General features: G+C 40.5%; 3 protein-coding genes across 4 annotated transcripts in view; 2 read left to right on the top strand and 1 right to left on the bottom strand.

Moving 5' to 3' along the window:
* The window catches only part of mnat1 (MNAT1 component of CDK activating kinase), a 37,089-nt gene extending 35,579 nt beyond the window's left edge, over positions 1 to 1,510 (top strand). For both annotated transcript variants that reach the window (XM_078278005.1, XM_078278004.1), the window contains exon 8: positions 316 to 1,510. In XM_078278005.1, the coding sequence (XP_078134131.1) occupies positions 316 to 436 (121 nt within the window). In that variant the 3' untranslated portion in view covers positions 437 to 1,510. The remainder of the gene's footprint in view (positions 1 to 315) is intronic.
* Positions 695 to 4,537, bottom strand: trmt5 (tRNA methyltransferase 5). Its single transcript, XM_078278002.1, has 5 exons — positions 4,433 to 4,537; positions 3,678 to 4,276; positions 2,616 to 2,740; positions 1,835 to 2,474; positions 695 to 959 (listed from the first exon to the last, which is right to left on the bottom strand). The coding sequence occupies exons 1-5, from the start codon at positions 4,438 to 4,440 to the stop codon at positions 898 to 900; spliced, it is 1,434 nt and encodes a 477-aa protein (XP_078134128.1). The 5' UTR covers positions 4,441 to 4,537; the 3' UTR covers positions 695 to 897.
* A 26-nt stretch (positions 4,538 to 4,563) lies between these two features.
* slc38a6 (solute carrier family 38 member 6) lies at positions 4,564 to 17,545 on the top strand. Its single transcript, XM_078278003.1, has 16 exons — positions 4,564 to 4,835; positions 8,136 to 8,266; positions 8,394 to 8,467; positions 9,266 to 9,318; positions 9,429 to 9,468; positions 11,457 to 11,535; positions 13,572 to 13,657; positions 13,748 to 13,806; positions 13,885 to 13,956; positions 14,408 to 14,464; positions 14,876 to 14,955; positions 15,057 to 15,157; positions 15,270 to 15,394; positions 15,894 to 16,038; positions 16,374 to 16,468; positions 16,767 to 17,545. The coding sequence occupies exons 1-16, from the start codon at positions 4,743 to 4,745 to the stop codon at positions 16,848 to 16,850; spliced, it is 1,374 nt and encodes a 457-aa protein (XP_078134129.1). The 5' UTR covers positions 4,564 to 4,742; the 3' UTR covers positions 16,851 to 17,545.

The following is a 17,545-nucleotide window of genomic DNA, read 5'->3' as shown; positions in this document are numbered from 1 at the left end:
ATCTGTAAGCACTTAAAAAATAAAAGACACCCATAATACTTTAATAGCGCCATGTTGGAGAGGCTTTTAGGCACAAGGTGTTCCAGTGTAAGTGTATGGGTACGTCTGTCTTCGTTGATCTCATCAAAGGGCCAAAGGGTCGTGGAGAGCCAGAAAAAATAACTTCAAGTGTGGATTTAATGAAGAATAAACGTACACTCAAGTTACACTCACAGGAACTACTATTTGAAAGCAACTCTCAGGCTGCCAGTCAGTCACTGTATTTACAAAATACATCACTGCTGTTACTGACCAAAGCTCTCTGTGTGTTCTCAGGTATCTGAACCACGTGCGGGCTGCCATGCCTCAGGACACAGCTGGAGGATACACCTCAGCTTTGGCATGTCATCGAGCTCTTCAGGATGCTTTCAGTGGGCTGTTCCTTCTGAAACGCTGAGCACATCCAGAGCTAAAACAGCGCAACAGCCACTGGTTAGAAATGTGACTAAAAGGACAATAAAAGCCACAATGCTACAGAGAGGGCAAAAGCTGGTAGCGTGGTAGATGGTTGCACTGGCTGATTTTTAGTCGAGGTGTATGTGACTTTTTTTTCTTTTTAAACAATGTGTTTGATTTTTTTTTTGTTGAACAAACAAAATGTAGATTTTTTTTTGAGTTAATTTTATATTTAAATAAACAATGACCACTGAAAAGCTTGCTATGATTTTATAGATTTATTTAAAAGTTAACAACTTAAGATGTATGGTCAAGCAAAGTTGGGTTATAATTTCTTATGACAAGATGTGACATCTGTTAGAAAAGCATCAGTTAAACTCAGTTTGTAAAAAAAAAAAAAAGAACTCAAAATTCTCAACTCAAATGTTTCCTTTCTTTCCTTATAGAGGCGGGTCGATATGATTACGTTGAATCTGTAGCTTCTTCACACTTCTGTCTCTTTGGAGCTGGTTCTACTGAAGGCTCTGTGGATAAACAAAATCTATTTAGAATTTCAGAGAGTACAACTTTATTGTCCACCAAGTTGGACAATAGTCTTAATGTACTGCCAGCTGTGCAGTACATTAAAACATACACAGCAAATACAACAACAGTGACAGCGTGAATCCTCTAAGTTAGGACTGCAAATAAAGAGTATATTTATCATTGATTAATCTGATGACTATTTTCTCGATTAATCAATTAGTTGTTTGGTCTATAAAATGTCAGAAAATTGTAAAAAATTATGATAGTGTTCTCCAAAGCCCAAGATGATGTCCTCAAATGTCTTGTTTTGTCCACAACTCAAAGATATTCAGTTTACTGTCATAGAAGAGTGAAGAAACTAGAAAATATTCACATTTAAGAAGCTGGAATAAAATAATTTTTACTTTTTTGTATAAAAAAAAAGACTATAACCGATTAATCGATTATCAAAATAGTTGGTGTTTAATTTATTAGTTGACAACTAATTAATTAATCTTTGCATCTCTACCTCTAAGTTACGGCTACAAATAAAGAGTATTTTCATCACTGATTAATCTGCTTATTATTGTATATCAGAAACAGGTCTTTTGCCAAGTAGGTATTCATATACAAGGAATGTGCCTTGGTATTATTATACTCAAAGATCTTCAGTCTGCTTTCATACAAGATGGAAAACAGCATATTGTTCACATTTGAGAAGCTTGAAACATAATTTTTGGCATTTTCGACTGAAAAATTACTCAATCAATATAGTTGTCTTTTTTGGTTGATCAATTAATTGACTTTGTTTGTTGTTTTCGAAGTAGTAAAATATGATACACAAAAATGAAGCAGAAAAAAAAACCGCATTAAAATTGAGTCTCTAAGAACTGACCTGTCTGTTCATAACCAGCGCTGAAGAGGACCTCTTTAGGGAGTGTGAAACTCACACACATCATATCTTTGTTGGGTGCTACATTACGCACAAAATGCACAGAATATTGGTCCTTCAGGGGGAACCCGAGGCTGCGGGAAGCCCTCTCCACCACATCCGTCTCAGGGTTGTCATCTTTAGAGAAGCCGTAGCAGTGCACCGTGGGTAGGTTCTCATCACAGGAAGTCTCCTGGTGCAACAGGCCTCTGAATGCATCCAGGAACTCCAGAGCCAAGGCAGGCAGGTTCATCACTACATGGACACTGGCTTTTCCCTTCAGCAGCACAGGCAGTTCCTGCTTCACAGGCCCCTGGATGAACGCTCTGCCATCCAAGTTAAAGGTTCTGACTTTCTTCTCCACCTTGTTGAGTTTGCAGTTTTGCTGCAGCCATCGGTGGGACTCTGGGTTGAGATCGTTGGCCAACACGTTGGCCCCCGAGCGGGCAGCCGGGATGGCGAAGGGTCCAACACCAGCAAACACATCAAACACAGTGTCACCACGTTTCACAAGCTGCACCACACGCTGGTGCTCTGTGCTCAGCCGGGGATTCCAGTATACACGAGAAAAATCAAACTCGTATGTCACCCCATTTTCTTTCACCTGCAGCACAAAGATGATGTCATCAACCATCAGCCAATGATCTGATTATATCTGAGAACGACTGTACAAATAGATAGTGCTGCTATGCAGTACATGTAAATCACTAACATGAAATAATTGCACATTTGTGATTTAACCTACTTTGGCGACCATGTTCTCCTCTCCGGCCAGCACCTCCATCTTGAAGTTGCGGTAAGTGGAGTCAATCATGTTTGTCTTATTGACCACACAAGTAACACCAGGGTTTTTGTCCATGATGACTTGACCTACAATGGAAGCAGCCACCTAGTTAGCAATGAAAATAAAAACAAATCTTATACTTTACATGTAAAGTACAAGACGTTTTTGAAAAAGCTGATAAAAATTATTTCAGACCAAAACGGAATGGTAGGGCACTAATAAAATGTCAACATTTCTTCCTCCTAAGAATGAATTGCTCCAATAACAGTAAGTCACAGTTGAGGTTATTTGTCAATTTAAGAAGGTAGGAGCCTGCACACAAAGTCAAAGCATTGTGCATTAAAGTTACATTGAGGCACAGAAGTGTGTGCTTGAAACTTGACATACTAAACATGTTGCTATGGCGTGTGCTTTCCGAAGTAACAATTCTGAGAGCACACAGTAACAATAATCTGACTGTCAAAAATGAAAGGAAGCACCTAAATAAATGAGTGGAAAAACCTAACAAATACAGTGAAATGGTTTGTCCAGTACTAAGATGTGAATGGCATGTTATGGCCTTCACGGTTATGCTGGGCAATATATCGATATTATATCGACATCGTGATATGAGACTAGATATCGTCTTAGATTTTGGATATCGTAATATGGCATAAGTGTTGTCTTTTACTGGTTTTAGAGGCTGCATTACAGTAAAGTGATGTCATTTTCTGAACTTACCAGACCCACTTAGTCATTATATGCACATTACTGATGATTATTTATCAAAAATCTTATTGTGTAAATATTTTGTGAAAGCACCAATAGTCAACACTACAATATCGCGGCGGTATCGATATCGAGGTATTTGGTAAAAAATATTGTGATATTTTCTCCATATCGCCCAGCCCTACTTCATGGTCACCGCATCTCAACACAAACTGAACAACTGTGGCAGATTTTGGAGGTACATGTTAGACAGCACTCTCCACCATCATCCTCGCAACAACAGAATGAGGGAATCTTCCAACATCTGCCTCTCACCTATGAGGTTCTTGTATGGGAGCTGGTGGTCCCTCAGGTTCATGTGTGCGATGTGTCCCACCCGGCTGAACCCAGAGGTCACGTCCTGGCCCTGAGGGAGCACAGCCTCCAACACTTCTTCACTCTTCAGGTTGTGATAGGTGAGCCGCAGCTCATAGTACTGCAGCTCCTCAGCGACACTGAAGGACCTCAGAGCTTCGGTTTCAGCTTCACTGAAGAAGCTAGGTGAGGACACTCTGTGGGGGTCCAACAGGACTAAACGAAAGTCACTGCTCTCCTCTTTATCTTGCACCACTCTGGGCACCCCTGGGCGCTGGATGGTCGCCTTTCTTAGGCTCTTTACCACTTTGTTTAAGACCCCAGTGGGCACCCGTAGAGCTGGAACAGTAATGGTCTGCGTGAAGGCCTCTTTGTCCAGAGAGGTCATACCCCGGACCTCTGGAGGGGGTCGGTACAGTTTAGGCTCCATTATGGTCTTCACAGCAAAGCCAGAACAAACTGAGGCTGGCAGTGGGGCTGCAGAGCAGAAGCTCCGGTACACAGCGGCAGCCTTTAGGTTTCTTTCAGTTTGTATAGACGTAAATACTCTGAAGAAATGCCTAAAATGACAAAGACGTTGGGTTATGAAGCAGAAAAGCTATAAAGCACATCGTAACCGTAAACTGAGTGTTTTATTTAACTAAACGGAACGACTTTGGTTTAAACAAATGCTAATTATGAAATTATGTATGAGAAATTTTACATTCAGAGCTCACCTCAACATTCTCCGCTTTCAGGCATGCTTGAAATGCGTCATCAGTGGTCGACCAGAGCCGGCTGGTGATTGGTCAAACGAGCGGAGAGTCGCTTTCTGATTGGGCGGTCTCCCGACGTGCCAAATGCGACGGAAAAGAGAGGCACGTGATGTGAGCGATAAACAACAACAGTCAGCGTCTGACAAATTGATAAGAGTGCGGTTTAAAAGTGATTTAAGAGAAGATGATTTCATAACTTTATTTTGCGCTTGGACGAGGCAGAGAGAGTTTGTTTCTCGTAGCTTGTGTCCTGAGTTTTCCAGAGTAGAAAATGAACATCAATACAAATGAAACCGCTGAGTTATATCGTGAATGTGGCGCCGGGGACATCGAAGGAAACGAAACTACACCTTTATTAACGAATGTAAGTACTAAAACGCCTTTATTAACGAATGTAAGTACTAAAACAACGCGTCTTTCACAGCCAAACAGTGCTTCTAAATGTGTCAACTTCAGGAATAAGCAGCAGCAGCTTTTCCATGCACAGGTGAACTATCAAACGAAGTTGACTGACTTGTCAAAATGTTGTTTATGACAGAAATCGGCTCTGTCAGCACTTACAGGGAAAGTCCACCCTCAAACAGAAATGACACCGTGGTATTTCAATGATTTTTCCCCCCACTGAGGATATATCTCTATTTATATTTTTTTTTATCTCTTAGGCAAATTAAAATTAATTATACATGTCATTTGTACATTTAAATGGTCCATAGATTTTACACGAAACAGTCAGTTTGCTCATCATGATGAATACCACTCAGCCCATAAAAAACAGTCCTAGAGAGAGCTTTCCAAAGTCTATAGCTTTATTTCATTTAGATTTAACTTAATTGTTTTGCCTAAAAACAGTCACATTTAAAGATATTGAGTCTAAAAAGACCATCAGCACCAGCCTTAAAAGCAGACTATGGGTGATTTTTTTTTTTTTTTAAATAATAGCCTACTTGTATAATGAAAACTCCTCCTCAGGTTGTTAGAAAAGTCTAAATCCTCAACAGGGCCGAAGTGGGACTTATTTTCAGCCCTGGAGTTTCATGCCTTAGACCGGCCCACTTTACTTGACAACTGACTATATTAAAATAATGTAGTTAAAAACTTAGTATATTAGTCTGCAATAGTGCACTGTTCTCTACAGCCTTGTAATTCAGTGTATTTACAACCCAACAACATCTTTACAACCCAATGATAAAAAAATCTATTTTTTGTGCAAATAAGTGTTCACAGATATCCAGACCGTATAATGAAATAAAAGAATAAATAGAAAGACATAAAGAATAAAGTAAAATGTATTGCACTTTCTAATGACACCATCAACTATTTTTTCCTTTGTATTATATTTCATGTTACTTTCATCCTATTCCCTTACAATTGTGGGCTTTGTATATTTACTATCCTACTTTGAGGTTAAAAGGCATAATGGGTCACTAGTAACATTTAGGCATAGAATGTGGTTATATTGCAACTAATCTGATCATGTTTGCCTGTTCACACACTGTGGTACAACAGCTTAGATGTGCCTTCCACTCTGACAGCAGCTATCCCTTGCACACTACTGGGTCCTGGCTCTGCTTCTGACACTAAATCACATTTTTTATTTATCTGTAGTTTATTGTTGTTTACTGTTTTTGTAAAAAATATTTAGCTAAATGTTTATTGTTATTGATATTCTTATACTGTATTTTTTCTATACTGTATTTTTTTATACCTCTTTATTTAAAGAGTGTTTTGTAAGCTGCTAAAATCTGCTGCTGGAAATCTAATTTCCTTGTGGGAGTCATCCCAAAAGGATCAATAAAGAGAAGTCCAAGTCTAAGTCTAAGAGAGTCTGAGTCAGGGAACAATCAACACCTCTGAGACGCGCTGTATGAATTATCCACTTCCACTCCGTGATAGGCGTTTAAAGATTTATTGTCCATTAGGGCTGCAGAGTATGAGGAATATATGCGATTATGTTGTTGAATATCTCGATAACGATATTACCTGCGATAAATAAACAGATATTATAATGTACTCAGTTCTGCTTTTCTGCTACTTTCAGTATTCTGCTAAAATCCAACAAATTCCTTGTTGACTTTAAAACAAATGAAATGATTTCCAACATTCTTTTGTTGAACAAATTGAACATTGAATTGAATACAAAAGGCACCACTAAAAAAAGAATGACAGTTACTTTTCAATGTGCAGTTTTCTACTGATACTCTCTTTTAACTAACTTGACTAAAAACCTGTGTCTTTCGCGATATGTCACAGCCTTGCGCGACGTGTTTATCGCTCCAGTTGATATCTCGATGACGATAAAAAAAAACGATATATCGTGCAGCCCTATAACGTCCATTTGAAAACAAGAAAAAACTAAAATGACAAAATCCAGTAGCATGAAAAATACTGTGTATGAAGGTGAACGTGGATGTGATGAAGTTTGTGTTTGCAGTGAAATTTGCGGTTGCGCTTCCGGTCAACAGAAAATGCAAGAACCCAAACTCACACCCTCTCTAGCTTCCGCCGGTGCACAGGTGTGTATATATAGACAATGATTATTGTCAGACCAACCTCCATGACCTCTTACATTACGTAGTAGGTGGAAAACTATAAACAGACATAATATATACATATACATCCTATAATATATTTCGGCTATGATTTAAACCCAGCACCATGACTGAACTCCGCCGGCCCTCGTGACCAAAGAAAAACAGACTGGTGCTCCCGACTAGCCAACAGGGCCGGACATAGTGTAGGTGGATGCCTACACTGATCTGTCAGTGTCGTTCATTTTCATTTACTGTGGCCAGTATCCCCCACTCAAAGGAAGTGGTGAGAGTAGAAACACCCTTGCACTTAACATAATGACACATTGTCATGTTAAGTTGATTAATTGCACCACTCTTAGTAACATAGGTTATGTCTCAAATTACTTTACAGTGAACATGTTAACTAGATTAATCCTATCACCAATCTGAAACCAAGCACAAGACATAAAATAGAAAATGAACCAGGTGAGATGGACTGGTGACCAAGCATGCTGGGATATGCTTTACCCCACAGTGACCCTGAACAGTAATGCGCTGGTGATGAATACATCCATATGAATACATTAATTTATGCCATATCACATTATTTTGCCAGTGCATATTTATTTTAAAAGTCACATTCTTAGTATCTTTAAATCTGTGTAATTTCATTTGCTGCATTATAATTTTACATGGCAACCGGTCGTCATTTCCATCTCATCTCATCCCCGTCATAGTTTACTTCCTGTCTTTCAGTACTGTAACCAAAGGTGAATCAGATTCAGCAGCTTGCAGGTCAATCCAAGCTTGTTGTGACACTGACACCAGAGTTGCCACTCGTTCTCTCCAGGATATCCCCTATTAGAGAGGTCAAGCAGTTTGGGCAGCTCCCTTATCCTGAGCTCAGGCAGCTGTCCCACAGCTAGCAGCTCAAATCCCACCCCATCCATTCCCATTCCCTCATCCTACATGCCACTGCAGTGTTGTCTCATGACATCTATCATCAGGGCCGGCCAGTTGTTCTTAATACTGTCAGGAGCAATTCTCTTAAAGCTCTTACAAAAATAATCAGATTTCTTCTGTTCCTTTGTCTTCACACTCATTGTTTTACATCTTTATCTTGTATCCACATGTTATCTCTGCTGTGTGTGCAGGGATCAGTGCAGACCAGGACCAAAGGAGCCTCCTTCACCTCCTCTGTGTTTAACCTGATGAATGCCATCATGGGCAGCGGCATACTGGGTCTAGCTTATGCTATGGCTAATACTGGAATAGTTGGTTTTTGGTAAGAATGCTTTTGTTGAACCTTTTATCACAGGGTTGTTTAAAAAGCGGACAGCTTTTTAAATAAATCGGACATAAAAACAACTACATGTACGCTAATTTCTACTCTATGCACTTTTCCGCTCTAGTCTCCTGTTAGTAATGGTGTCCAGCCTGGCAGCGTACTCTATACATCTCCTTCTGAAGCTATGTGACCAAACAGGTGAGAGACTAACAATGGATACATAGTCTAACTTTAGGTAATCACTTCCCTGTGCGTTTATCCAGGGGGTTTCATCCAGATTTTTTTTTTACCCTGGACTATCCCCTTTACTTCACTCATGAATAGATCACTATTTAGGGAAACAAGCTGATGTGTTGCTATCTCTATGTCTTTATTTACTTCCTAGTGGTAATTGAATCAGGAGATGTGGAATCAGGTTTAGAGTCAAAAGAGCCACGAGACAAGATAGAAAGAGACATTGTTGGTTTGTAATCTATCAATTACCACCCAAATAATGTTGAGAGTTTCTTAAAGATAAGGATATCCTAGCCTGATTTTGGATTATCTTTGATAGGGAACTCTACCAAATGTACACATTAAAGTGTATTTTCAGGTCTACCATTGCATGTGTATAATGCCTTGTGTGGCTCCAGAGAGAGCTCTCTGATAAATTGCCTCAAGTCCATTTGTGTCTGACTACAAGTTTGAAATGTGGTGTGGAGTTGGGAAGAAGTGAGCTTAGCAGACCTCTGTAGCCCACTTCCCATCTCTGCTGGACTATATTAGCCACTACTAGCAAAGCACACCCAAATCTACAGAGTTGCACTGTGGGTAATGTAGGCACCAAGTTTTGACAAGGAAGAAGAGTACCTCAACTGTTTTTTCTCTAGTTCTGCTGCATCCCTTTTAAACCTTTGATTCCTGTCCACCATAAGTCAGACAATGCAATGCTGAATATGTTGAGCACTCTTTTAAGTAGTTGAGTATGTCTGATTGTTTGGGATTTTACTCTCATAGGTATCAATTCTTATGAAGACCTTGGAGAGCGAGCCTTGCAAAAACCAGGAAAAGTAAGTGTTGTCTTTTGAATCAGTGTGAGTTTGCCCTTTCATTAAAGGAATTCACTCACTTAGACCAGGAGACATTTTCACACTAACCACCTTTTCAAATTTCTTTTTAGGTTCTGGTGGGAATTTCTATTATTATCCAAAATATTGGTGGTAAGTCAGCTCCCATTTCACTACACAGTTACATACATTTCTTGTTGGAAATAAACCTATATTGTGGTTTTCTTGTTGAAGAGGGTGCACAGTGCTGCAGGGTCAGACTATGGAGAGTTTATTCTGAAGGCAGATAGGGCCTCCTACTGGTGATCAGAAGCCTCTGTGCTCAGGTTTATTCCCTCCTTCCTGTGAGGCTATTATCCGGATTCCCTGATAACCTTTGACCCTGCAGCCGCTGTCCTCTCAGCCCCCTCCCCTGGGCCTGAAACCTAACTTCTCGTCTAATTGATCACTGATGGTAAACCCACCCAGTGTTGAGTAACCTAATGGGACCCCTCCCTTTATTTCCCCCTCCCCCCCCCCCCCACTTCTCTCTCTCCTACTGCCATCTCCACCCGTCCCTCAGCCACAAACTGCGCTTCTCAGACAGTGGAGAGCTGAGGCGATCGCTCCGCTACAGTCATTAGTGGCACGGCTGAGTGGATTATTGCCGTGCCCTCTGGTATGTTTGTGGTTTTCCCAGCATGGGGCAGTATGTGTGAGAGCCAGCACTCCAGCATGCATCTGTCTACACCCTGGGCCCCTTTTATAAGAGTGCAATTAGCCCCACTTTGGGTAAACATTCATCTGTACTGCTAAAGGCTGATGGGCCAATTGACCTTAATTACTGACCAGCCCAGGGCTCTCACATCCAGGCTGTCCCCTCACTCTTAATAAAATGAAAGTGGTTCTGTCTTATGTTGAACATACTCTCCTACTGTTCACTGACCACACACAGAAGGTTAACATCACTTTTTCTTGAATTTTTTCGTACATGCTTATTATTAGAATATGTTTTTCCACCACTTGGCCGATAACAATCCCTTTTCTTCACTCAAGGGCCTTTTTTGTTTAGAGATGTAAGTATTATCCCACTAGGGATTCCCATGAAAATGTTGTTGTGCTTACAGTAACCAACTGCATGAAATTAAACCATTGCATCATGCCTGTTGTGTGAACCCTGTCAGTGTGTCTTTATAGGCTTGTGTGGTTGAAAAGATTTTTTTGTTTTTGTGGTTCGTTTAAGTTGTTGGATGAACTTTTGCGGGGAAACTTTTTGGCTGGAACAATAAAGCAACTGCTCCCTCAGAATAACCTCATTGACATATTTTAGTGCTTATAAATGGCATTAGTTATTCACAAAGTGAGTGTCTGTGTGGGCTGGAGGGTTATTGGAGGAATTGTCTTTTATAAACAAATACAGGATCTGAGGGATTATGGTCTAGGCTCATTTAACGGCGAGTGCAAGACCTGCCCCGGGGGCAATGAAGTCCCAGCTAACTCTGGCTCTGCCTGGCTCCCCAAATTTAAATCCCTTAACATTATCTCCCTTTATGACTGACCACACACTGCATCTGAATCCTGTTTCAGCCAGAAATGTCCTCTCCACCTTGTGCAGTCTCCATCTTCCCTTTCCCATTTTCTCCTGGAGTATATGTGGCTGGAATGACCCTCAGGAAGTGACCCTGATCTCCTCTCTGATTGGTTGTCTTTTGGAAGGATGTTGGAGCCCGTCAGAGGCTGATAATTTCCTGTTTCCTAGTGAGATGGAGCAGTGTGAGAAATACCTGGATTAGCGTCAGAGATCATTATTATTAGCATTCCTTCCCCCTTCTCACTTCTCCATCCTGGCTGCTACTCTCGGTCTCCAGCAGTTGGAAGATCTACATAATGTCTGCTCCTCTGCAGCGAGGGCTTTGCTCGTGATCCCCTTGAGCTGCTTGCCCCACCCATCTGCATTAACTCAGAGCCGCTGTTCCCCCTCCACCCCGTCTTCCATTTCCTTGTGCTGGAAAAAACACACCACCCTCACACAGCATAAAGACACGCTTGTGGCAACATACAGTCATCTGCTGTGTTTTTGATTTAGTCGTTATGATTGTGTGCTGTGTTTTTGTTTATTTTATTTCGATTTTCTAAACCTTTTTTTTCTCTTTTCCCCTCAGCCATGTCATCCTATTTGTTCATACTGAAGTCGGAGCTTCCTGTAGCCATCAACAGCTTCTTGAACTCAGACAGCATAGGGTGGGTACAAACAGCACTATAAGCTTCCTGCTCCACCAATAAGAAAATTTGGTTCAAAATCTGTCACAGCTGCGGGTAAAACCAAGCCATTCTTTTAGAATAGCTGCACTAAGATAACGAATGAGTCATTCCTGTTCCCATGATGTTGTAGATTATACCTTTGGCCTTCAGATAAGTCAAATTTGACACTTCTGCACCACAAAGCTACACAAACTTGAACTAGTCGAGCAATGTGAAATGTATGAATAATGCGGTGGAAGAAGATCTCTCACCAAACCACCATACACTACTAATACTTTGTCTGTGAGCGACTGGAGGAAAACTCATGCTCTGGTCTGTATAGCCTGAAGCATGCCCAGAGGAAATGTATTCATGATGGAGGGCCATACATCACCCATCATGAGCAGACCGTGTCTTTCATTGGCCTACGTGGACGAGCCTGTAGCTCCTCGCCCTCACAGAAAAGTCCCAGGCCAAGAATGTAACTTCTATCACTTTATTATTGGCCACACTGGTTTAAGCAAGAGTTGTAGCTGCTCTCAGCCCAATCCGTCAACATCTGAATCTTCCACACACAGCTGCTTTGTATTAGTGCTCTCCTTTCACCCTCCAAATCTCTCGCACATGTTCCCTGGAATCAGACTGATACAAGGGGATATCAGTTTTGCCATTCTAATTACAGCTCACTGCTGAAGGAAACAAAACAGTTCTGTTAATGAGTGGCTTTGAGATGTTAACAGACACATACTCAATTCCATCAAAGTCTAAATGAACGACTTATTTTATATTGAAAATGGTTTCTTCTTTTTTTTGGCTCATTTATCATAATACGGCAGAGCGAAACACAGTTGTGCTCAATCTTTTAGCTGTTTTTGTCTGTCTGTGCTAATGGACTGTATGGCCTGTTTATGTTTCTCTCGTCGTGTTTCGGTTCAGTAACACGGCCAAAGTCGTGGACAGCTGTGGATTTGGGTTTGTGCTGCATCTGCCAGATTTATGCTGATCTTCAACACTATGTGGAGATTGACTCATTGGCAGTCATACTACACTTCTTAACTGAGAGCTATCCAGCATCTTGTTATAGCGTGAAATGTTCCACATTTCATGGGTCTTCTACGTATCCTGTGCCTTTACAGTATGCCTCAAGCCTCCTGAGAATGGATCCTGGTGGTGGTGGAGATTCTTTATACATCCCTGTGTGTGCATAACGTATTGTAAAAGTAAGAAAGGGGTTAGCTAAGCTGTGGTGGAGTGGCTCAGCTAAACTTAGGTTAGAATAGAAATGATTGGACAAGAGAGAGTCAGGGTCAGAGCAGAGGTCTCCCTGACATCCAGTTACAGGGCAGAAACCGCGTAGACGCAGAGACAAATCCATCAGCGCCTATGGTAACGCCACAGCTGTGAAACTGCCAAACAGGGGTCAGTGGGTGTTGATGTGGTCAGAGCAGGTGCTGCTGACTGTGGGAGCCCCATAAAGAGTGGTGGAGCCAGTCCCTCATGACCCCACGCTGCAGTCCAACATACAGCAGCGCCAGGCAGCACCCTTCCCACCCTACCCCAACCCCAGCAGAGCTGGCATGCCTTCGACATGTGTCACCACGAACATTGCCCCCCCCTTCTCTTCTTGCTCCCCAATCCCGAATAAACCGCCAAGACTATCCCTCAGTAAAGGAAAATATTATTCCCCCTCTCCGAAAAACCCGGAAAGTGAAATGTGGTCTCATCTGACGGCGCGACACAAGGTTTGCATGTGAATTACATAATTGTTATGGTTTGCAAGAACTAAAGCCCTTAATTCGTACCACATGATGAATCTGTCGCTCTGTATTTGAGCACGAAATGGAGACAAATTTCCAGAGTTGGTCGGAGTTTTAAGGCTCTGAAGATTCATCTCTGTCGTCCCTGACATTGCAGGACCAGGGAGATGATGATGATGATGATGATAATGATGATGATGATGATGATGATGGGAAATGTGGCTTGATTACGCTTTGGCCTTTTAATAATTTAATATTTCATGTCCACTTGTTTTCCAGACATGCGTGGTATGAAGATGGCAGGTTGCTTCTGATTCTGGTCACACTTTGTGTTGTTCTACCTCTGTCAATGTTAACTAAAATTGGTTAGTACGTCGATCAAGTGGCATCTTGAGTTTCTGCCGTGACTGGTTTGAATTGTTGTTTCTCACCAGATCTTTTTCTCACCCTTACAGGTTTCCTGGGCTACACCAGTAGCATTTGCTTTTTCTTTATGCTGTACTTTGCAATCGTGGTGAGTTTAAATATACTGTTAAAAAAACAAACAATTTTAACTTCATGTTGTTGACATGTTGCCTTGTCTCCTCTCCAGGTTGTGGTCAAGAAATTTTCCATCCCCTGCCCACTGCCTCACAATGTGACTACACTTTCAGGTGCCTTCGAGGTAACCCTAATTTCCGTCTTTTCTTGTCCATGTGCACACAAACACATACATAAGATACCTCAGGTCTGAGGTAGGTAGTCTGGACCAGACGGTCACGGCCACAGGATTATGAGGAAAACAGGAGACTGAGTTCACTGATTATATTGGCTCTGGCTGATGAGGACCAGAGGAGGCTGCAGAGAGTTGTGTATGGTGAATAGTGCCTGTCCTGAGGGGAAGGAAGTTCAGGTGACCTTGCATCAGTCTGGAAATGACCTCTGGCCTTTTGGAATTATACAGACCATAGTATAGCTTCAGACCTTGCATGGTTTACTTAGATGGTTGTTTTCCTTTTTAGCACCAAAGCCAGGCAATGGAATCCAGCTTTATGTTTCTTCCACTTGCAGCAGCACTGCAGAAGTCATTTCCTCTCAGAAATAACATGCTCCCTCTTCTCTCCTTGTTTCTCCAGGTATCAAATTTCTCTGACTCAGAATGTACGCCCAAACTCTTTATCATGTCCAGTAAGGTATGTGTATGAAACCAGCCTTTTTCTTTAAGCTGACATGTAGAACCTGTGAGGTGGCAGTGATAAGTTGTTGAAAGTAGTTCTGCTGTCTTCTTTTTATTACACAAAGCACATATTTGGTCCAGATGTTTAAACACAACTTGACAATGTTTTCAATGTTTTGTGAGAAGATCCTAAAAGGTCACACTTTTTTTCACAATATTTAGTAATATATATTTCCATCCACTGAATAAATGTACTCAGGGAAGTTCACACCTGAGCTTTGCATTGTCACACTCATGCAGCCCAGATGGTAATTACTACTACACAAACCATACCTTAACCCACCTGCTCTCTCACTCCTGTGTAACTGTGTATTGTAACCTGATCATTTGTTAATGATGGCTGTGGTATGGCTGATGTGTGTTGCAGAGTGGCTACGCCATCCCCACCATGGCCTTCTCCTTCCTGTGCCACACGGCTATCCTGCCAATCTACTGCGAACTGGACCGGTCAGCCTCTCAGTTTTACTTTTACTGTTCAATTTATGTAATTTAATTTATTGTTCACCAGCCAAGTAAACGCTCTGTGAATGTGTCCTTGTGTTGTTTAGACCTACTAAGGCCAAGATGCAGAACATTACAAATGTCGGTATTAGCCTCAGCTTCCTGGTTTACCTAATTTCTGCCTTGTTTGGCTATCTCACCTTCTACGGTAAGCCTGCAGTGACACACTTTACTGCAACTACTTACTGTAGCTGCTTTTCCAAGCCCTGTCATATCTGTTTACATTGTACCTTTACTCTATTCTTGTCTCCTGCTCATAGGTCATGTGGACTCTGAGCTGTTGCTTGGCTACAATAGGTATATGCCTCGGGACATCATTGTGATAGTGGTTCGACTGGCCATCCTGCTCTCTGTGTTGCTGACTGTGCCCCTTATTCACTTCCCTGTGAGTACACCAACTCCAAAATATTCTTTTAACAGTACCACAGCATGTTCCTCATTCCGTATTTTGGATTCTTCACTCAATTATATAAAATGACCTAAAAACAAGAAAGTTGATGGACTCAAACAAGCATTTGTTTTTTTTATTCACAAGCCCCTGATGTAAAATTAAGTTTTATTTGAGTCCTTGCTTTATATGTTATTATTAAATAATAACACATGATTCTAGAAAAGATAGATTTGTTTTTCTTTTTTAACTATCTGTCAGTGAATGTATATGTATTTATAATGCTGAATGTCATATTAAATATATGTCAGTACATTTGCTGAGTTCCTGTTTTGCAAACCCTTTAACTACTACCAACAAGTTCTTCCTTCCAGTCCAAACCTCACTCCAGTTTCCCTCTTTGTCTCTTCATCTTAGACACTTGGTCAGAATCATTAACACAGTACATCTACTGCAAGTATGTTTGGTTAGATTTATCTTTGTGTGTGTGCTCCAGGCCCGTAAGGCTGCGACCTTGCTGCTGTTTGGACAACGGCCCTTCTCGTGGCTGATCCACATCATTGCAACTCTAATCATCCTGAGTGTGGTGCTGCTGCTGGCCATCTTTGTGCCTAATATCAGAAATGTGTTTGGAGTTGTGGGTATGTGATGTTATTGAAAAATGGGAAATAAATGTTTGTTTTGCTATATTATCTTATCTTTAATTATTATTCTTTTTATATGATGGACAAAAATAATTTTGCTTAACAGTGACTTTTAAATATTCAGATCTGTTTTTGACTACAGCAGACATTATAAGCTGCCTAGCTCTCAGCCAAGATGTCAATATTCCACAATTATTGATCGTGGTGGCTAAAATCGCTTATATATAATTAATGGTGCAGTCCTGCTCAACCAGTTTTTGAAGCTGCTTTTGTCAGAAATATACCGTATCTCTTCTGTACAATTAAAGTGACGTTCCTGTTACTTTCCCCAGGATCGACAACATCCACCTGCCTGATGTTTGTTTTTCCCGGCATTTTCTACCTCAAGATCAACAGAGGACCCCTCAGATCCTTCGACTCCATCGCCGTAACTAAACACTGATATCTATCTATCTATCTATCTATCTATCTATCTATCTATCTATCTATCTATCTATCTATCTACTGTATGTATGTATATATATATATATATATATATATATATATATATATATATATATATATATATATATAATATTGAATTCTGTTAAATTTAAGTAACAAAAACAGTTTGAGCCCATTTTCCTTACAGACTACAGCTACTGCTTACTTTTCTAAATTAATTTTGATAATTTTCTCTTAGGTAGTGATGCTAACTGTGTTGTTTATGCTCTTTGTGTCTCTAGGCTGTCCTTCTGGTGGTCATTGGTTTCATTATGGGAATCATCAGTTTCTCTTTTATTGTGATCACATGGGTACATGACTCCTAACACCTTTCCCAAATAAAGCACAACAGTAAAGAAAGGGGAAAGCATGCAAAAGAAACTGAATAGTGGATGAATAAAAAGGTTGTTTTATCGTCTTTCTCTCAACACTAGACTAGTGCTTTTGCACTTTCTAACTTTCTAAGGACTTTTCATGTTATGCTTACAGATTTTTTTGTACTTTTCTTTTTTACACGCTGGCTTTCAGACTTTAGTTTATCATTATGTTCATTTTATGTCCTTGTTTTTCACTTTTACTTTCTGACAGCCTTTGTATTGTTCTGTATAAATGATCTTGCACCTTATTTAAACCAATCTGCCAGTATTTGAAAATGCTGTTGACCAAGTCTGAGCCATAAATGTGTCAGGTATACAGCTTTGCCAAACTTTGTTTATGGAACATTTTCACAGTTTTACATACACCATCACTAATTTTCATTCCCGGATTTATTTAATTGCTTTTATTTTTGGGGATTTTTCTTTTAAACTTGTTTTTTCTCGTATTCATTTAATGCATGTATTGATTTTCCAAACCTCAGGCCTAAACTTTTCTGGTGCTACTTGTATTCTTGACCTTTTAATGAATGTTTGGACCAGTTAAATCCAATGCACTGTATGTGGTTATAATGTAATGTACAATAATATAATTGTATTTTTCAAATTAGTGGCATTTAATAAAAGGGAAATTGTTTATACACTGA

Source organism: Sander vitreus, chromosome 20 (genome assembly GCF_031162955.1).
Source record: "Sander vitreus isolate 19-12246 chromosome 20, sanVit1, whole genome shotgun sequence".
In the NCBI taxonomy this organism is placed as follows: Eukaryota; Metazoa; Chordata; class Actinopteri; order Perciformes; family Percidae; genus Sander; species Sander vitreus.
This window is presented reverse-complemented; position numbering and strand designations above follow the sequence as displayed.